The following is a 21,990-nucleotide window of genomic DNA, read 5'->3' as shown; positions in this document are numbered from 1 at the left end:
TAGTCAGACCTAAAAGGGTGGATCTCTGCAGGAAACTGTGAAGGTGTGAGGGGCAAAGGGAGCTGGGGCCTGGGGCCAATAGAAAAAAATATCAACCATAAAATCAGTTGTCATGGAGTTGACCCTGACCCTACATGTGTCAGAGTAGAGCTGTGCTCCGCAGAGTTTTCAATGGCTGATTTTTTGGTAGATTGCCAGGCCTTTCTTCTGAGGCACTTTCACATAGACTTGAACATCCAGCCTTTAGGTTAGCAGCTGAGCATGTTAGCAGTCTCTACCACCCAGGGACTCCATGATAGTCACAGGAGGATGGTATTCCCTCTCTTACCCAAAATGCCTATTTCCCTTGTCGTTCCCCACCCCCACCCCCTGCCAGTCTTGGGAAAGAGAGACATCTAGGAGGAAAGAAAACATTTCATTTTAAAAAATAAAATATTTTATGCTTGTTGACTATGCTTTATGCTTCTGGTTCTTTTAAAGACCTGTTGAGTTGAACTATTTTCACTTCTTACAAATATATCCATTTTCCTTAGTTGTCTGCTAATCAAGCTTACTAAAATCAAGTTGTATTTTCCATGCGTGTGGTTCTTTGACATTTCTTTGGGTCACTGGCCAAGGGCTGAGGAGGCGGAGGGGGTGCTCTTCACCTCTGTATCACCAGAATAGGCTGCTTAAGGTAATCTTTCTTTGAAACCCTCTGTAAAAGTAAGTACTGAAGCAGACAGTCCAACTGTGAACATAGCTCATACGGAAATTCTGATTTCCAGATGTTTGCTTTGTTCACAACGGTACCTCAGGAGACTAGGAATCCTCTTTTGTAGAATCTCATGGCAGCAACTTGCACGTGTGTACTTCTTTGTTTGAATTGGGTTAAACATAGCAGAATTCAGAAAAGTGCCGGTCATTTACCTAATTTTCTGGTGTGTGTGATGGTCTAAGCCAATCTACCTTAACACAGGAAAAGAGAGAAAAGAGGGCCCGACTGTTTCAGGTGACAGCAGTGTGGTGCTTACCTGTGACCATGCTCAGTGCTGACAGGCATGCTAAGGCTTGGATATCAAGGTTCAGGCTCTGCAAATTTAAGGAAAAGTCTTTAATGGAGTCGAGCCACTCCCCAAATCCACGAAGGCACTGAAGTCGATGCAGGACAAGTCCATTGCAGAACACAAACTTATCTTCAGCAGTGTTCGACCTGCAAGACAAAGTCGTGGGGGGCGGGGTTAGAGACACATTAGATGAGTCTATCCAACAGGATAACATCATAAGGCACAGGCAGTAGAACAGTCACAGGGCAGCACTTGGAACCCAGCGTGGCGCTGGGAAACACGCCCAGACACCTGCGATGGACAAGGCTGCTCCTGGGAATAAACAACCACCACCATTCATCCGTGCTAACTTCCGTGAAGAGAGTCAGCCCAGGGGAAGCTGGGGGTGTAGGGCCTGCTCTCTAGTAGTACAGTCAGTAGCTGGCTTGCTGTAGGACAAGGCATGAAGAAGGAGGGACTCAGAAGGACTATGGTGGGGCAGCCCAGTGCACTGCCTCTCCTGCAGTGTCCACGAGATTGCCCCTTCTATGCTCCTTCACCAGGACAGGTCCCTCATTCTCTTAAATGTCAAAAACCGATAAGGCTGGAGGTTAAAACCAAAGCCAACCAAACCCATTGCCGCCAAGTCAATTCTGACTCATAGCCACCCTATAGGACAGAGTAGAACTGCCCCATAAGGTTGCCAAGGAGCGCCTGGTGGGTAACACTACAGTGCCACTGTGCAGATTCTAAAGCACCAAATCCCTGCAAGGGCCAGAGGTCAATCGTAAACTAAGACGTGGCCTAAAATAAAAAAGAATCCTTATTTTGTATGACCATCTCTGCTTTTAACAGTGGGGCTGTGGATGGCTATTTCTAAATCTTTCCTGAGAATTTGTATTATGTCCAGAATCATCCCATTCTTCTTTCGTGAAAGGTGCCCTGGATGTAGAGTCTAATGGTTTTATCATTATACAATGTCCTTCCTAATAGTGTTAACTTCCAGTTGGACATTACCTTTTAGCTGTGTGGCCCTGCGTACTTCTCTAATCTCTCTGGTTTCCTTTTCCTTATCTTTAAAACAGAAATTCTAATTGCTACCTCCTGAGATTGCAGTTCAGTTGAATTCTTGCCTTCCATGCAGGAGACCTGGGTTTGATTCCTGGCCAAGGTACCTGAGACACAGCCACCACCTGTCTGTAAGTAGAAACTTACATGCTGCTATGATGCTGAACAGGTATCTGTAGAGCTTCCAGACTAAGATGGACTAGGAAGAAAGGCCTGGCAATCTACTTCTGAAAAGCAGCCAATGAAAACCCTATGGATCACAACAGTCTGATCTGCAGCCGATCATGGGAATGGTGCAGGATCAGGCAGTATTTATTTTCACTGTGCATGGGATCTCCATGAGTTGGGGGCTGACTCAATGGTAGCTAACAAAAAGATTGTTGTGAGAGTTAAATAAAATAAAGAATTTGGAAGCCTACACACAGTGCCTAGTACACAGGAGGAACTCAACACCTAACAGAATTAGTTAGCCGTAACTGATTGTGAATTCCATATGGTCCTTATTCTAATTTCAGCTTTCCTTTAATTTTCAAATCTTCTGCCATACATTTATCTCTTTACCCTGGTTGGACTTACAAGTCAGTATCTCTTTAACTATGCTTCTGGGATGAATAGCTTTATTCATTGATTCACTCGGCAAGTATTTACTGAGCACCAAGTATGTTCTATTTGTGCAGCCAGGCCCTGGAGAAAACTCAGCCAAAAGGACACACATGGTGCCTGCTTGCATGGAGCTTATCATCTACTTCATCTTTCCTTCATGTCTGATAGTCACACTGCTGGCTTCACTGAGGTGTCTACCAGATTGGCTGTGAATTATGTTGATTTCTGGCACTCTGGCTGTAACTCCATCCCCTCCTCTCCCACAGATCCTCCGTCCACAGAGGTGCCACCCGTGGCACCGTGATTCAACCTCAGAGTGTAAAACATGGACCCCGGACCATCGGCATCAGAATCGCTGGAGCAGGAGTTAAAGACCAATCTCAGAGTGTAAAACGTGGACCTCAGACCACCAGTGTCAGAATTGCTGGAGTAGGAGTGAAAGAAGCAGATTTTTGGTCTTCTTCCAAGGTCTACCAAACTAGAATAGCTGGGATGAGGCATGGGGGTCTGCACTTTAAATGCGCATTTCTGGTAACACAGTACAAGATGAGGGAGGAGGTGGCAGAAGGAAAGAAAGAAGTGAGTGGGTGGATGCAAGATAATTATTTTTCCTATAATTTTTGGTGAAATGTTGGCCCATGCTCCTAAAAATATAAAACTGAAAGGAAGCAGGGAAGATGGAACAAAAATGGCACATGTGGAATTTATGAGAAGAGCTTATATACCAGGCTCTAGTTTTGAGAAATCACTTCCTCTTTGCTTTTGGTATCACTGAGTATGGTAGATTGAACCAGATCTGATCAAGAAGCAATTCTCTCAGAGTAAACGCAGAATTTGGGAAGCTGTGGGAACTCTTTAGCATTCCATCTGGTATACTAGAACAGCGACTTATTAAATAGAAACCTATGAGGTAAATGCAATCTTCCAAAGCAAACACTTGTTCCCAGGAAATACCTTATGTACCATGAGAATCTTCCTAGAATCAGAAAATGTTGGTGCTACAAGGGACTTCAGAGACCACCAAGTCCACCCTTCTCATTTTACAAAGAAGGAAACGAATTTCAGGTAAGGTAAATGACCTGCTCAGCATCATATGGCAAGTCCACATTAGGACAGGGACTAAAACCCAGGGTCCTGTCTACCCGTCCAGCACCCTTCCCATTACCCACTACTCAGTTTTTTAGTGCCTGATCATATTTCATATCTGATTCTTGATCAAACTCATTACCTATGACTCCGTTACAAATGCAGCAGGTTTCACACCTTCTTCAAAAACATACAGGTGGACTGGAGGAAGATAAAATAGTAGTAATTACCTGATGGAAAGTCTAAGAACAAACAGCTCCAAAAAGGCTGATTCTATAAGTAACGTCTGATCTTCTTTGGGGAGATCAGTAAATCCTGGAATCTTTTCTGCCCAGCTTCTGGATACGTCAATGGAGGCTGTCAGAAGGTTGTAGAATTGTTGTACATGCTCAGCATCTGTGCCTGCAGCGGCCTGGTCAGTGGAACAGTACTAGGATGCAAATCACAGCACAGCAGCGTTATTATCCCCATCCAATGGGATAACAGCACAGCAGCGTTATTATCCCCATCCAATGGGATAACAGCACAGCAGCGTTATTATCCCCATTCAATGGGATAACAGCACCATTTGCAAATTGGCCCTTCCAAAACCGTCAATGCCCAAATCCTTACTTTTAGGTTCCACAGTTCATAAAACTCTTTCACATCCACAATCTCATCCAATTCTCACAACAGGCCCTGTGATAAACTAGAGCAAATTTTATTGTGCCCACTTGCAAGGACATTTGCTTAAGTCCCATTTGTGCAGTGGTTTTCAACCCTGACTGTATACTGCAATCATCTGGGGAGATTTAAAAATTGCTTGTGTCTGTGTCTTACCCTTAGAGATTCTAATTCAATTGGTGTGGGGTGGGGCCTGGGCACTGGGAATTTTAAAAGCTCCCAGTTGATTTCAAAGGGAAGCTAATGTTGAGAATCACTGCCCCAGGGATTTGTGGTCATGTGGGCCTCCAGGATCTACTGCTTCCACTATGACACGGCTTTCTCAAAAGGGGATTCTAAATGAACTGGGTGATTCTTAAAAGTATGTCCCTGGACCAGCAGCATTAGCAATACCTGGGAACTTGCTAGACATGAAAATAGGTCCCACCCCAGAAACTCTGGGTAGGCCCAGAAAATGGTTTTATTGAGACCACCAGTGAATCCCATACACTCTAAAGTTTGAGAATCAGAGGCTTAACCAGTGGGAAGAGAGAATGGTTTTCGCATACTGTGGATGGATTTCTGTGAGATAAAACAAATTGGGGTGGGGGAATTCAGGCAGGTGTATGCCATCAGACTTAGGATTTGTGGCTATTTAAATTAGTTAAAATCAAATCAAATCAAAAATTCAGTTTGTCAATCATACTAGCCATATTTCATGCTCAATAGCCACAGTGGCTAATGACTACCACTTGGACAGCATAGGTGTTGAAGATTTCCATCTCTGAAGAAAGTTCTGTTGGACAGCGTTGATCTAGAGGGTTCCAAGAGAAGAAAGGTACAGGCAGGACACAAAGTCTCTACCCAGTTTTTGAACATTCTGGTAGAGCTAGGGTTTTGCTCTGAATCACTGAAGGAAAAAATTTCCTCCTTCAGGCACGATGATTAATATAGAAAGACTATAATCAAGATAGGACCAACAACACAGAGACTTAAAAGATATGCAGAAATTCTCATGTAAATACACACATCAGTTCCCTCATAGGAACACAGCTGAGTGTGCGTTTGCATCCCTTCTCTCAGTCGATCTGCATGCAGCAGGGATTTTAATCCTTATTTTGCACATAAGGAAACTGAGGCTCAGAGAAGGTAAGAGACTTTGCCAAGTTACATAAGCAATAAATAGCAGAGCTAAGCATGGGCCCTCTGATTTCAAATCCTACACATTCTGGCTGTTAATATGTCTGATGCTACTAACTGGTAGCCCATGGTACAGTGTTTGAAGTCTTTAAAAAACATTTAGCTTTCCCCTAGTTGGCGGTCTACTGATATTTATTCTTTGGTCCCATGTTTCTGCCAACACCATGGTGACTGGCACATAACTAACCTTCAATAAATAGTTGTTAAGTATCGTTCAATGAAAGAACTGTCAGGGAGTACCTAGGTTTGCTGCAATGCCCTAACCTGCCTGGAGAAGAAAGTTGTTAGCAGCCAGGTACTTCTTTATTGTAGAGCTACTGAGGAGGGAGAAAATGAGGCACCTGTCCTTAAATTGGGTCTTTTTCTTTTTCTGCTGTCCCAAGAGGCGCTATAACACTGGACAGGAAGCCCAGCTCCTTTAATCCTAGCTTTGGCCTGGCCCCTGATTTGCACTATAACACAGTTCTGCCACTTACTTTAGTTATCTGGGGTAAGTTACTTCATTGAGTTTTCTCCTCTGTAAAATAGGGATAATAATACCCTCCTCAAGATTTTGTTGCGATGATTAAACGTGATCATGTATGTGAAGGCCCTGACACATAGAACATGCTTAACAAATGACGAGGATGGCGATACTGATGACAGTTACTGGACCTGGAACCATCCCTGTCCCTCAGGTTTCATACTGATAAACTGGGGAAGGGGTCGAACTAGTCAGTCCTGACTTTCTGGGAACCTATCACATCAGGTCCAGTTTGGAGGCCTGGCTTCTCTGTTCTCAACAATACCACCTAGTGCCGGAGATTGTGTAAAGCCCTGGCTCTTCTACGATATAGCGAACCCTGGGAACAAAGCCTGCGAGAAGGAAATAGTCTTCATTCCCAAGGATATGCGAGGATGTTGGCATGATTCTGGTGTCACAGAAACCTGCCTGTACCTCCTCTCAGCAAACATGCTATCGAGGGGACGAGAGTTTAAAAAAAAAGTAATTTTTTTTTTTCACTTTCTTCTCTTTTATGTTAAAAAAAGAAGATTACAGCCTAGGAAATCCTATGGGGCAGTTCTACTCTGTCCTATAGAGTTGCTATAAACCAGAATTGACTCAATGGGACACAACAACAACCTCCCTTATGAATCTAATGCCATACACTCTCCAAGGGCAGAATGGAATTCAGGGCAGACTTGCCTTTTAGAAGCTGACAGCATTGCACGGGAAACTCCCAAGTAAGTGATAATATGGAGTAAAGTACGCAGGTCACAGAGTCCTTGTGCGCTGACTTGCTGTGCAACCCTAGGCAAGTCCCTTAACCTCTCTGGGTCTGTTTCTGCCTCTGAATAGGAAGAGACTGGATTAGGTGATCCCTCAGGCTCCTTCTAGCTCTTGCATTTGTTGATCCTATATTGTTAATCACACCAAATAAGAAACTGTTGCCTAGAATTTGACACAGATTAACACTATTATTAATTTTTTAAGTAGTGTACTAAATAGAGAGAAAAAGACAAAGGGATGTAAACCTGTCCCCGGGATTGGGACCTAATAGCACCCTTCCTGCACCAACTTCCCTGGAATGACCATGGCTGGCAACTCAACAATCTCTCTGCTTCCAATATTTGCTCAGATCCAATAGAGTGTTGCTTTCACCCAGAGACCCCCAGCAGGGCTCTGCCCCTGCTAGGCGCATATTTCATGCATCCTGCACACAGAGAAACGTAGACCCTGCGTACCCCGGGGCATTTTCGCTGATGGAGTCCAGCAAGGAAGAAGGCCAGCAGGACCAGAGCGCCAGACTCCAGCCAGACCCTCTGGGCTTCACCTGCAGTGATTTGGGTTCATGTTCCAGAATTCTGGAGCCAAACTGGATTCAGCCTGAGCCACCAGTAACTTGGAAGTGACTACAGGGTAAGCAGAAAAAGAGAACCAAACATTTTGATTCTTTCTCTTCCTGGCCTAGCAGTTTATAAAACTGCATCCAAGGAACAGTGAACTTGAAGTTGGAAGAGCTGGAACATCAGCACTTCTGTGCTCCCCTACATGGCTCTGCCTCTGGACTAGGCAAGCTTGTGGTTCCTCAGAGGAAATCTAGAAATATTTGTTTACTGACCATTTCAATTGAAAATAGGCCAAATACAGAAAGACTTTCAAAATGAACCTTTTTCCTGTTTATGCTAATTTTTTTCCAGCCTATATGGATAAATGATCCATCAAAAATCTGGCTTTAACACTAGTCAGAGACAAAGCATTCCCTTTACAGACAGCCAATGCCTAAGGGAGGTTTCTCCCAAGTGCCTACATGAGAATCTAGAGCTGCAAACAGCAACGGATGTTATTCAAAATAAAACTAGTCTGCTCATTTCATACAGCAATAACAGAGCCACACAAGTCAGACTTCAGCGACAGCTTGGGCCTAAAATAAGTTATATGAATGGTTACTGAGTGAAACAGTGGTGAACATGGGCCCTGAACAATCAGCAATGTGAATGCTTTCATGGCAGAGTGGAACCTCTTACTCACCCCACCTCACTGGTAGTCCAGGCTACATATGTAAATACCTGAAGAACATGTTTTCTCCTCTTAGAACCTTACTTTTCTTTTGGTCTTTACATCTCTAAAAATTATATATGTGATAATCCTACGAGCCAAACTACATACACGTATTCTTAGATTCTTACACTTTAATGAGTGACACTTTAAAAATTGGCAATGAATATATTTCTCCCCACCCCCCATTTTTTTCTTTTCCAATCTAACTTCTCTCTCCTAAAAACAAAACAAAACTGCATTTGCTGCAGTTATATGTATTTGTTTGCTTTCTCTCCCCCACACTGGAATGTAAGCTCCACAAAGGCAAGGGCTTTGTATTATCTTGTTCAACCATGGGACCCCCGCTCTAGAACAGTGTCTGTTACCCAGCAGCCATTCAATAAACATTTGTTACATTAATTAATTACTTTTGGGAAAATTTTTCAGTGGCTTAAAACATCATTTATTATCTCACAACTCTCTAGAAAATTTATACCTCTAGTTGCTCATCCATCAACCCCCAGAAAAGCTGGGAAAGTCAAGGTAAAATTGGATTGTTCTTATTGAATTATGTCGGTGGTTCTCAGACCTTAAACCAAACCCATTACTGTCGAGTTGATTCTGACTCATAGTGGCCCTACAGGACAGAGTAGAACTGCCCCAGAGGGTTTCCAAGGAGTGGCTGGTGTATTCGAACCACCAACCTTTTAGTTAGCAGCCATAGCTCTTAACCACTGTGCCACCAGGGATCCAACCTTAGCATCCAAAAAAGAAAAATCACCTGAGGCATTTGTTAAAACTCAGATTCCAGTCTGCCTCCCTCTTCACAAATCCTGAGTCAGTAGTTCTGGGTGTGGCCCAGGAGTCTGCATTTTTAAACAAACACCCTGGCTCTTTCTGATAGAGGCAGTCTGGGCAACATGCTGTGGGAACTGTTGATCTGCACTCACTGTGGAACTACAGCAGGCAGAGGGTCAGGGAATGAGAAGGCTGGAAGGGATCATGGGAGCACCCTTAGTCTAACCTGCTCACCATTCAGACGAGGAAACTGAGGCACACAAAATGGCAGGAACTAGCCTGAAATCTAGAGAACTAGTGACATGAGAGTCTTCTAAGTAGCTTCACGAAACCACTCTTCTACAGAGTCCTTGGGCTTCTTTACTCTGCAGGCCTAACATGTGTTAGCCACATTGTTTCTTAGGCTATCTTGCTAACACATTCAGATGCCATTTGTTGGTGCCTGGTTTTATCTGAGCAGTATCTCTTGTATTTGGAGTGTGTTACTACACTAAAAAAAAAAAAGCGGCACCAATTACCAACAAAACATCCTAGTGTGCTGAAAAATATTTGATATGACCAACTAATGAGAACATTAAGTATATTTTCTCACTAGTAATTACACAGGCTCTGAAGCCAAACTAGCATCTATATATACTTGCATTGCTAAATTAAAAGCAACTGTGGGACAGAGAACAGCAACATTTCATGGAGAAACAAATCAAACATGACATGTTTTGACTGCGGTGATATACAATGATCTGAGCTCACTTTTGAAAGAGGGGAGTTTGGCCCAAAGGAGAAGCCAAGGCCCAGAGCCGGGAATACTCCACAGAGCTGGGAATACTCCACAGAGCCAGGAGCTGTCTTTCTGGCCCCCAAAACTTCATTCCCTCCTGGAGTTGGACCAAACTCCCCTGCTCCCCTTTCCTGCAAGCGGGGGAGGACCACTCACCTACTACCTTAAAGGCACAGATGCTGATGCATGAAGAGTCAAGCGTGCAAGTCTGGCAAACATGGTCTCATTTCTCTTTTGCCTGATTCATGGGGGGAAGCGAGCACCTGTAACTAACTGCATCAGTGAAATCAACTGACTCAAACTTAACAGGAAAAACTCCTATTTAAAATGTAATAAATTATGGATACACTCCCAGTGGGATTACCAAAAACCCAAACCAAACCCATAGTGACTCAGTGGCCCTATAGGACAGAGTAGATTGGTCTCATAGGGTTTCCAAGGCTGTGAACCTTTACAAAAGCAGGCTGCCACATCTTTCTCCTGCACAGCAGCCAGTGGGTTTGAACTGCCTATCTTCCGATTAGTAGTTGAGCGCTTAACCAATATGCCACCAGGGCTCCTGAAGAATGGGATTAACCCACTGCCATCAAGTCGATTCCGATTCATAGCGACCCTACAGGACAGAGTAGAACTGCCCCATAGAGTTTCCAAGGAGCACCTGGTGGATATGAACTGCCGACTTTTTGGTTAAACAGCTGTAGCACTTAACCACTATGCCACCAGGGTTTCGGAAGATTGGGATTAGGCAGGTGTCAATGAAGAGGGGAGTCCCTCGGTAGCACAAACCGTTAAAGTGCTCAGCTGCTAACCAAAAGGTTGGAGGTTCAAGTCCACCAACAGGCACCTCAGAAGAAAGACATGGCAACCTCCTTCCAAAAAATCAGCCATTGAAAACCCTATGGAGCACAGTTCTACTCTGACATGCATGGGGTCACCATGAGTCAAGAAGGATTTGATAGCTACTGACTGGTAAATGAAAAGGAGACATCTTTTTTTTTTTTTTACTTTATTCACTTCTAAATCATTTGCATTTAAAAAAAATCAACATATAGTATATATTACTATTGTTGTAATTTTTAAATATCGAACAAATTCTTTTTTTTAAATATAGTAAATTGCCATTAAGTAGAAGTGGCAGTATAGTGAAATAGAAACATATCACCATGGGTGAGATTTGGGTCTAGTCCTCGCTCTGCCACTGACCTTAGGCAAGCCACTGAACCTTTTTAAACCTTAATTTACGCCTCTGAAAATATAAGGTTTGGATTAGTTTTATGAATGTCCAAATAGAAAACTTAAAGGAGAAGGTATTTTGTAAATTGGATTTTAATAAATGACATTCTTCTAAAAAAATTGCTAAAACCATAAATAATTCCCTACAAAGCTGGGACTTCAATGAAATTATGTAAGAATATAAGTGATGGTTCCTGGCTCAAAGTAGGAGCTCAAGAAATTCATTCATTTATGTACTAATGCTTTGAAAGAGAAAAAAGTAAGTTCAATCTTGTTAAATAACAAGTTACTTAACAACCCATATTCTTATAATCATTAGCACTTAGGGATAATAAGGCAAACCCCAGAACCATAAAATCTTAAAGAGTCAGAAGGGACTTAACATCATCCAATATAAACTCCCTCCTTGTAAGGAATCCTGTTGTGTGTTCTCTTTTATTACTTCTTGTGTTGGTGAACTCGTGGTCCCACAGCTGCTGTTGTGGCCAAGACAGCTCATCCACAGAGTGAGCTGGAAGGGGCCTCCCTCTGTCTTCCCCTAGATCTGTCCTTGGGAACCACAGTGCTCTTTTCCCCAGGGAAGCCCTTCAGAAATCCCAGGAGTAACCTAGTCCCCCTGAGTCTTCTCTCCTTCTGTCTACATCTTTCCATTTCCTCTAACCATCCTTTACAAGTTTCTAGAAACACTATGACCCTCTTAAATCTCAGCTTGGAACTGAACTCAGTCAGAGTCCGTGGGACCATCACCAACTTGGTTCTGGTCTCCATACTGCAGGCTAGGGTTATTAACCACCCCTTCCTTCCACTACACACATAACTTTGTTGGTTCATATTAAGCATATATGGAATAAACTCCCCAGATCTTTTTAACACATACCACTGACAAGCGAAGGCTCTCCTATTTTTTCTAAATTCTAAATGCTGAGCTTCACATTTATTCTTGTTAACTTTCATCATGATGGCTTCAGCCCATCCTGTTCCAACCTGTCGAAATCATTTTGAATGTTGATACTGACATCCATCATATTAGCGATCCCGCCCAGCTTTCTGTCATCTGCAAATGTGATTAGTATGCCTTCTATGTCTTCATCCAAGTTTTTGATAAAAACTCACTGTATTTTTCAAAAAGTCTTTTAATTTAATTGATTTGGGTCCAATTTTTGATACTTTTGTAAAGCTCTCTAGAAGCAGGAGAATCCAAGCTATGAGGCTCAACCTGATTCCAAAACAATGCAGTCAAATATGCTTTGAAAAATTGAGGTAGGCCCCAAAGGTAGTATCAGTGTGACCCAGACTCTGGCATGGTCAATCTGCAGCTTTGGACAAAGCTAACAATTAAATTGGATAAATGTTTGTTGATGAGGATGATGACTCTAGTCTAACGGACTGAACGGTGCAGAGGCGAGCAAACACACTGGATCGATTTTTCACTGTGGAGACAGTTCCCAGCTGGGACAATTCAAAGTGCTGGGGGAAGGTTTGCCACTGAATGACTAATTAGGCCATGTAGACCAATAATTGGATAATTTGGGGCCAAAAAGTCACTCTGGGGGCCTAAATTCTCTGGACTGGCTATTAATAGCCATTTCAAGTGTCCTGGAACAAGGTTAGGTCTGTGCTGTAACCTTAGCTTACGCAGCCAAAGGAAGCTTCATTAATTCAGAAGGGCTGCATAAGGAGAAGCCAGGGGTGCCTCAAGGAAGAAGTCTTTATTCCTGAATGCTTTTCCAGCACCCTCACCCAATGAAACTGGAGAGGCAGCAAAGCTTTGCATTTAGCACAGACTTTGGGGTCCAATATACTTGGCTTCTAATCTGAGCTCTGATGCATTAGCTGTATGACACCGGGAAATCAGTCCTTCAGCCTTGCCCTGTTTTAATTTCCTCATCTGTGAAACAGAGCTCATAATACTTACCTCAATGGTGCTGCCGCACAGTTACCGGACATGTGGTGCTCATACTCATTAGCACACTCAACAAACAGTGGGGTAACAAAGTTTGATCCAAGAGGTAATGTACAGGGCACTGTGCTAAAGCTTTGACAAGTATCATATTTAATCTTCATAAACAACCTCAGGAAGTAAATATATTAGTAATTTCTATTCCTATTACCCCCAAATCAGAGATGAGGAAACTGAGGCATTAAGAGGTTTATAGTCACTTGCTCAAGGTCACCCAGCTAGTAAATGGTGATGCTGGGATTACTTATTTTAACCTAAGCCTGCATGATACCAAAGCCTAAGCCCTTAACCACTGCATTATTCTTTTATGCTAATATTTGAGACTTGACTTTAGTTAAGCGATGCTACTTGTAATCAGAACAAGAGTTCTCAACCTTTGATATTAAGGGTTTACTGTACTTATATGAAATGTTGTGATGAGGTAGGGAAAGGAGGCCTCATAGTCTGTAACGAAGGTGTGAATGAGGCAAAGGGGCATGGAGGGCACACCAATCACCCCTTTATTGCTGTCCACATTGTAACCTAAAAGAAAGGCACATAGCAGAGACACACTCAACAGACACACTCTTTGCCAGCCACTGAACCTGAAGTTTGAAATGCTGATTAAACCTGGGGAGAGTCAATCTGGTAGTAGCTGCCAAGCCAGATTAACCAACCTGGCACTCCTGGACAGGCAACCCTCTCATTTGTGTGCAAACTGTGTTTCTATGTTTTCTGTTCTTGGGGTGAGAACTATTTCTATAGCTCACGGTTGTTGAAAAGATTAAATGAGACAATATATACAAGAGTGCCTAGTATCTTGCTCATTTGTGTGCAAACTGTGTTTCTATGTTTTCTGTTCTTGGGGTGAGAACTATTTCTATAGCTCACGGTTGTTGAAAAGATTAAATGAGACAATATATACAAGAGTGCCTAGTATCTTGCCTAGCAGGTAGAAATTGCTCAATAATTGTGATCTTCCCTTTCCTGCCCTCTTCGACCAAGACCCTGTTTTAATAGAAGTTTGCTTTTCTAAGTCCTTTTAAAAATTACTTTACGATAATGTTATACAAGGAGCCCTGGTGGCACAACGGTTAAGCACTCAGCTGCTATCTGAAAGGTTGACAGTACGAACCCATCCAGCCAGGTCTGAGGGAGAATGACCTGGCGATCTGTTTTCATAAAGATTACAGCCAAGAAAACCCTATGAGGCGGTTATACTCCGTCATACCAGGTCACTATGATTCGGAATCGACTTGACACTGCCGAACAACAACAACGTTTATACATTTGCTCAGAAAATCATAGCTCTTCTGTTATCCCAATTCTTGGAAACTTGCAGAGCTCAAACTGATGAGATTCAAAAACATCTCATATAAAATAAAATGTTGATGTTTTGGTTGACTTAAATAACAATACTGGGAATCCTTTATGGCTTTCAGAACATTTTCACAACCATCATGCTTGTGTGACTGACGTTTGCAACCCCCTCTGAAGTTAAATATTGTAATTATCTCCACCGTAGGCAGGAGGAAGCCAAGGGCAGAAGCCAGGTGACACAGTCAGGAGGCCCCAGAGGCAGCATCCATCCCAGGCCTCCTGCACCTCCTGACGTCAAGGCCAGTGCTTGCTCCTCTCCATCAATGGTCTAATCCCCCTGAATAAGCAGCAAGTCAATAAATGCCAATGCAATTGGGCAAAATGCTTAAGGGTAACTTAAGGCTCGCCCAGATGGTTTGATGGCAATACGAAAAAAACAGTAGTCACTTCGTCTAGACTGTGAAAGATACCTACAACTGTAATTCACCTGTGCAGATTTTCATTGGCACAACCAGCAGGAATCCTGTAACAATGGGTATGACAGGTGCAACACTGTCAGGGTCACTTATTAAGGCATTTAGAGATGCAATAAAGCAAAAAGTATTTCGTGCAACAGATGCACTGAATTGCTAGACGGAAAGAGAAATACAGAAAAGGTATGACAACTGTCTAGCACAGTGCCAGGTACAAAATCATTCAATCAACAGTCATTACTAGTATCATTCACAGAGAGAGCTCCTGATCATTGATTTGAAAGCAGGACATCACAAAACTTACTCTGGAATAATCAAGATCTCTGGGTGTTGAGTCTGTTAAAGCTCGGACAAGGGCATTCATCATACAGATCGGAGGAGAAGGTGGAGAGGGCTGAGAAGGTTCCTGCTGTAACGGGCTCTTTGGTTTGGAAGGCAGCCGACCTCTCCTCCCTTTTAGACTATCTGTTCGGACAACTGATGCCAAGAGAGAGAAAGGAAGAAGTCTTCAAAGATATCCATAAATAGCCATAAATCACAAAAAGGAGTCAAAACACATCACAGTTGAACAATTATTAATGAGGCTAACCATTTAACAGTGGCAATAAGTTTCAAGTAATATTCACACAATGATGTAAAGATAGCTGAAACAACCAGCATAAAAACCATTTCATGCTTATATTTGGTAATGAATTAACACTAATTAGAACACATATGTATTCTATTTCTTAAGCGGAACACATACTCATGTACACAAGCTTTTTATTGATTTTGGTGAAAAATTATTATCAGTAGTTCTCAGTTACTTTTTAAATGCAAACACAAAGCATAAAATAAAATGTTGGAGGGACAAAGGAACTACAAAAATATATTCCAACATAAATTTTTATCTTTTCTCATGATACATGAGAATACATATAAGCAAACTGGATAAAAAGCACTATACTCTTACCTTCTTTAACCATTCCGACACTGAGACACTTCTGAAATCGACAGTACTGACATCGGTTTCGACGTCTCTTGTCTACTGGACAGTTTTTATTTGCCAGGCAAACATATTTTGCATTTTTCTGCACCGTTCTCTGAGAAAATACAATACAGAGATAGTCAACAAATAGTTTCTGGGAAGAGGTAGGACCTGACAAGATGTATTTTAATTACAATGTGAAAAAGCGACAGTGCAATTCGTATAATTAGATAAATTTAATTTCCTAACACGCTAGCCTGCAGGAAAAACAATTTTATTAGTGTTCACTGCTGACAATGAAAATCATCTTGGATTGTTCTGAAGCAAGTCTCAGGAGACACCCAACTCTGAATGATAAAATCATATCTGAAATTACCAGGTCAACATACCATACCTTAGAGGATTAGATTATCTCCACTTTTAATATCCCTTTGGGAACAATTTCCTACTTGTTCCACTCCCCTGATTATTGCTGACCTTATTAAAATAAAATCAAAGTTACCCGGGATATACTTGTTTGCTATCATTATCGTAAGTCAAATATCACAGGAACTGGCTTTGTTACCCAATAGAGATGAAATCATAAAAATGCAAAATCAGTACTTGTGTAGTTAAAACACACAGGAAACAATGTTTTAATGCAAACAAAACAAAACAAAAACAAACCTATTTAATCAGCCTGTGTAGTGTGTTTTATCCTTAAAAGAAAGTATATGGCAGACTGACTATTTCTGACTTTGAAAGCAAAATCTTAAAATTTTATGCTAAACCCATTGTCACATCCAAGAAAGCAAAGCAAAAACAAAAACAAAAAAACAAAGAGAGAAAGAAGGAAATATGACAGCCATGTGTTTTCAACGTAAATTCCATTAATAGTTCATTTTGGTGTCTACTATTGCCATAGACACCAAAATAGTGATGTTGAAAAAGACACATTATAAACTTGGACTTGGATATAAAATAATGTGTTTTTCTGAATCACATGGAATTAAAAATGACAGGCGGAGAAATAAACATATGTTCTCATCTTAAAAGAATGTTTGAATTTCTTTATTAAAAACATTCGTGCAAATGGATGTATATTTACCACTTAGGGTACAACTGTTCAGAAATTACCTCGATCTACACAATTCCAAAAAGAGCAAAGTTGGTAATTATTTGGCAAGACTGGGCTGCATTAAAAAAAAAAAAAGAAATCCAGATAATTTGAGTTTTGTGTCCAAAATTCTAGATTTACTTTTAATCTTTACTTTCGGTCATCCATAAAGCCATGTATCAGTTCTCACTCTATCACCTTTTAATTTCATTTTAGGGGAGAGTTTTTAAACTGCTTACATAAAAGTTAAAAAACCTAACAAAGCCAACGTATTTCAAGCAAGATCCATTTCTTCTATTAGTTTAAAAGGCAAAATTCTAAAAACACAAACATACTCCTGAGTTTCCAACATTCAGGGTGTCTCCTGAATGACACATCCTATCACTGAACATACAGTAATTTCTAAAACTCTTTTCTTGCCATCATCCTCAAGACTATATACCAATGTGAGTGCTGCTGGCATTTTGCTTCAGGTATGCTGTACATTGTCCCAGTAACCTGAAACCTTCCCTGTATTTGTGTGTGCCTGCACAGTTTAAGGACAGGGAGAGATCGTTATGGTTCAATCACTGAATTCCCATCATTAACTGCACTTCATGTCACATTTTTAAAGAATTCAATTTAATGGTAGAAAGCCACCGGGTAGAACCTGCTCCTGTTCCCTTAATTAACAGATCCGTGGGGTAGTTCTCCTCCATCCCACCCCCCACCCTTTCAAGTATAGATTTGTTTTCAAGGGATAGCTGCAGAAAAGGGAAGCTGTTGGGGAACGTTTAATTGACATTTCTAGACTTGGAATGTATTACCACGCCTGTATTTTGGTCAACTCTCAATTACTCAAGGGTGATTATATTTGTGGGTTATTCGTGCTTCCCTTAATTGTTTTTCTTTCTATTCCCCCTTTTCTATTTATTTCACTGCCCTTCAGCATTTCCACTGGGATGCTGTGAAAATCAAATCTGCTAAAAGAATGCAGCTACTTAAAAGTAGCTCTGGTAAAACTTTGGTAGTTAAGACAGAAAAAAAATGGTGAAACTGAGGGATCCAGATTTACAGCAGCATAGCCGTGCATACCTGTACGCAGCCAGCGTGTTGCAAAGGCTTTTCATAAGCATTTTCTCATTTATCTGAAGGATTCAATGAGTCACATGGTTCCTATTCCCAGATCAAAAATAACTGCTGTTGTTGGTATGCGCACCCACAAACACTGGAATTTTTACCAACACAACGAAGTATTGCTTTTATGTTCTTTTAAAAACTATAAAGAGCTTTCATACGCATATTATCTCATTTAATACAGCCCTTCTCTGAGGTATGTTTTATTCACTGATAAGGAAACTGAGGCCTAGAAAGAAGTGTCCCTTTCAAAGTCATACAGTTAGTAGGTGGCAGATCCAGGACTCCAATTTGAGTCTTCTAATTCCAGCATGCCCCTGGATACATCCTACTGGCCTCCCAAATCCTGTACTCAATTAGCATCCAACTTCCCCATCCTTCCGCCCTGCCCTCCTCTGGACCAGGGAGTGGTTGTGTGTGGGAGAACATCTGTGGGCTTGAAAATGCCTTTGATAAAGTGAGGACAGTGGCACACAGAATTAAGTATCTGAAGAAGTTCAAGAGTCAACAGCAAAATGTAGAGCAGTAAGTAAACAAGGTTCATCCTCTTGAGCATGGAAGGAACACTGAGCTCAGGAGTCAAATGAAACCAGCTGGAATTGCCTCACTTGCAGCTTAAATTACTGTTTACACAGGCCGACACAAGGGTCCTCACCTCTCCAGGATTCAGCGTCCTCATGGGTAAAATATGGGTGATGCTGAAGACCCTCTCACCTGTATAACACTTCCCTGGGTCTATGAGATAATGAGCAATGCCCACACTTGGTATTGTGTGTGGCAGAGAAGTAGGGAAGTGCTCCTAGAGGAAACAGTGGGTTGGTGAGACCCCGAGTTCTATCCTCCACGGAGGGAGCTGTCCCAAACTGCATCTGGCTAGTTGCCTCTGTCGATTCTGCAGCTGCTGAGCTGCTGGGGTTGGCATCCTGCCTCCATCTCACTCCCTGGGTGTGTGTCCTACACCAGCTGGATAACCTCTTTGGGTCTCCATCCCTCATCAATGAAATAAGGATGATTAAAACCTATCTTCAAGACACTGTTAATAAGAACAGCTAGTGAGTGACCAGAATTCAATCCCAGGTCTGTCTAATTCTAGAACAGTAGCTCTTACTGGGAGGATTCAATGAGATATGAATGTCCAGGGCCTGACACAGAGAACCCAGCCCTGAATAGGTCACCCTGGATGGACAAACAAGGAATGCAATGAGGTTCCTGCACTTTCGAGGACAAAGATTCTTTTGAGAATCTGCTGAAAGCTCTCCCTAGAAAAACGCTCACACTCAATGTCAGGTCCATCCAGGGCGCTTCCTGTACATGGGCTTCAAGTTAAAAACCTCTGAGAACGTGGATGTGAAGGTGCTAGGAAAGGCTGCAGCAATGCACAGTGTAACAATTACACCTGTCACACTGGGAAGGACAAGGATCATCCCTATACCCACCCAAGCGGGTGGCCGAGGGGGCTGGTTGCGGAGGGGAGGGGGCGCCAGGAGGCGGCGCGCTCACCTTGAAGAAGCCCTTGCAGCCCTCGCAGGTGCGCACACCGTAGTGCTGGCAGGCGGCGTTGTCCCCGCACACGGCGCACGTCCCCTCGCCCGACGACGAGCTCCTGTTCGGCGGCGACGGTAGGCCGGGGCTTTCGCCCAGCAGGCTGGACGAGGCGGCGGAGGCAGTGAGGCCGAGCGGCGGGAAGGCTAGCGCGGCTGCCCTCTTGGCCAGCGGCAGCCCGTACGGGTGGCCCTCGAGAGCGGCGGCCTGGCTGCCCGCGACGGCGGCGCCCAGCGGCAGGCTGAGCGCGGCGGCGGCCGTCGAGTCGTAGCCTAGATGGTGGCCGCCGGCAGGGCTGGGCGCGGGCGGGTGTGGCGGTGAGGGTTTGAAGTGGAAGAGCGGGTAGCGCGCGCCAGCCACCGTGGGCACCGCCTTCATCGGCGGGTCCAGCAGCGGGCCGGGCGCTATGCAGCCTGGCGCCGAGGGCAGCGCTTCGTCCCACACAGCTCCCGCCTGCGGGGGAAAGCTCGGCGTGCTGGGGGTGGACGGCGGGGACTGCTTGAAGTACATGGAGGTGCTGGGCAGCACCTCGTCCTCCGGGCCAGAGGACGGATGAATGGGTTGTTGCTGCTGCTGCTGGTGATGATGGTGGTGATGGTGGTGGTGGTGGTGATGGTGGTAGCCGTGGGCGCGGCCCTCCTCCATCTTGATCAAGGGCCGAGGCCCAGATGGCTGCATTTGGTACAGGCAGGAAGGCTTAAGTTCGTAGCTGCTCGAGTAACCCTCCATGAAGGTACTGAAGCTGGGCAGGGAAGTGGTGGCAGTGGCTGTGATCTCGGTACTGCCGAAATCCATGGTCAGCTTGGTGTAATCGGGGTTCATGATCTCCGGGGTGTACTCCGAGCCGTACGTCTGCGCCGCATAACTGGAACCTGGAGGTGAAGGGCTATACTGGGCTTGCACACAGGGCATATCTGCACGGACAGGGGAAAAGTTCACTCAGAAGCAAATCGGTACTGGATTCTTAGCTAACAGCGTTGCATCCACTGCCCTCTAATTTAGGAAATAGAGAGGAAGTGACATCCTCCTCTCCTTCTTGTCTGACCTTGACATGTCCTTGAGAAATTTGCTTTCCCTCATAAGCCTACAGATGTTTAAAAAAAAAAAAAAGTGACTTTGAGTCCTATAAAGTAATTGGAGCGCCTCCTCAGCCACAAGCTGGAGGACAAAGAAAAAGCCAGTGAATGCCCTATTGGTTTATTTTTTGGGAAAGAGGCCACTGGCCCCCCAAGCCACACACGTTGATTTGTAAACCTTTGCGTCAGTAGAAAAGGTGCTCTATGTGGGACATACTGGCCGAGAGAGACAAAGACATTGTAACATTTTATGAGTGCCAGTGGAGACTGCCCACACACATTGTGGTCAACTTCTCCCACTCCCTCTCCACCTCCCCGCCCCTCCACAGAGACAAGCAGCCTGCACAAACTGGACCCCACCCCTTGCATGACTTCAACCAACTAGGTGGAGAGGTGGGAAAGTAGGCCCAGGAAATGGACTGGGGGAGTCTGTGCCATCTGCAAAGAAAAAGAGCAGCAGCTGCAACAAAATGCTCTCTAAACTTGCTTTCTGCCGTATGCATTGCTGTTGTTAGGTGCTGTGGAGTCAGTTTTCACTCATAGCAATCCTGTAGGACAGAGTGGAACTGCTCCATAAGGTTTCCAAGGAGCAGGAGCGGCTGGTAGATTTGAACTGCCAGCCTTTTGGTTAGCAGCTGAGCTCTTAACCACTGCGCCATCAGGGCTCTTACCATATATACGTATACACACACATACACATACATACACATATTTCCAACTCTGACTAATAAAATGTATCAGTGGCTGTTTATGACAACAGTTTACAGCTATTATGATAGGTGAGCTATTCTATGTACTTTCTTTCAAGAGAAGACTTAGTGCCCTGGAACAGAAGAAAGCCGTTTCTGAATAGCTCTGGTTTCTCTGCCAGCCCACAAAGCAACTGTATCCAAGGCGCTGACTCTTGTTAAGAGGGGTTGAACTGGGTGAGACTGTCCTGGGAATTACTGGATCCAATGGATGATTTATCTGATTATTTCTCTTTCTTTACAGCTAAATATAAGTGCTTAAATGGGCAGTTTTTGGTGGTTGGTTTTTCTGAGCCAAAGGAAAACCAGGTGCTAACGTCTCTTTGGAGCCTCTAGTGTAAAAGGTGTGACTAATAGAAAAGTGAGTAGTTCATATTTCCTTTGACATCTTTCTCTTACCCACATTTCCAAATCTGATTGAGTCATACGTGTATGGGATGAAATCTTGACTTGAAAAAAGGTGATGAGGGCCTGTTGGAAGAAGCAGTGATGAGGAAAGGCCGATTCAAGCCTTAAAAGCAGGGCCTTAAAGAGACACTATTTTGGGGTTAAAGGATTACTTATCTTGCTGTCCGGTTGTTAGGATGAAATGTCTACTGGCTGGTCTTTCATTTATTTTCCTTCTCTCTTTCTTTGGCACCTCTAGGATTTCTCTGTTAGTCTTTTTTTGTCATTCCTTCCTGACAATCCCTGCCTATTGCTCTTCTTTGTGTCTTTCTGAGGTTTCCAGCTAGAAAATGAACTTGCTGGGGCTGTGT

At 43.4% G+C, this 21,990-nt stretch overlaps 1 protein-coding gene across 2 annotated transcripts in view; it reads right to left on the bottom strand.

The window, feature by feature from the left end:
- The window catches only part of NR4A3 (nuclear receptor subfamily 4 group A member 3), a 40,191-nt gene that overhangs the window by 16,287 nt on the left and 1,914 nt on the right, over positions 1-21,990 (bottom strand). Inside the window, exons 3-8 of one of the 2 annotated variants that reach the window (XM_049897280.1) lie at positions 21,632-21,703; positions 19,366-20,321; positions 15,639-15,768; positions 14,991-15,163; positions 4,013-4,212; positions 1,014-1,192 (exon numbers count right to left, since the gene is read on the bottom strand). In XM_049897280.1, the coding sequence (XP_049753237.1) occupies positions 1,014-1,192; positions 4,013-4,212; positions 14,991-15,163; positions 15,639-15,768; positions 19,366-20,319 (1,636 nt within the window). In that variant the 5' untranslated portion in view covers positions 20,320-20,321; positions 21,632-21,703. The remainder of the gene's footprint in view (positions 1-1,013; positions 1,193-4,012; positions 4,213-14,990; positions 15,164-15,638; positions 15,769-19,365; positions 20,322-21,631; positions 21,704-21,990) is intronic. The other variant, XM_049897278.1, reaches the window with a different exon arrangement.

The sequence above is a fragment of the Elephas maximus genome, chromosome 9 (assembly GCF_024166365.1).
Source record: "Elephas maximus indicus isolate mEleMax1 chromosome 9, mEleMax1 primary haplotype, whole genome shotgun sequence".
In the NCBI taxonomy this organism is placed as follows: domain Eukaryota; kingdom Metazoa; phylum Chordata; class Mammalia; order Proboscidea; family Elephantidae; genus Elephas; species Elephas maximus.
This window is presented reverse-complemented; position numbering and strand designations above follow the sequence as displayed.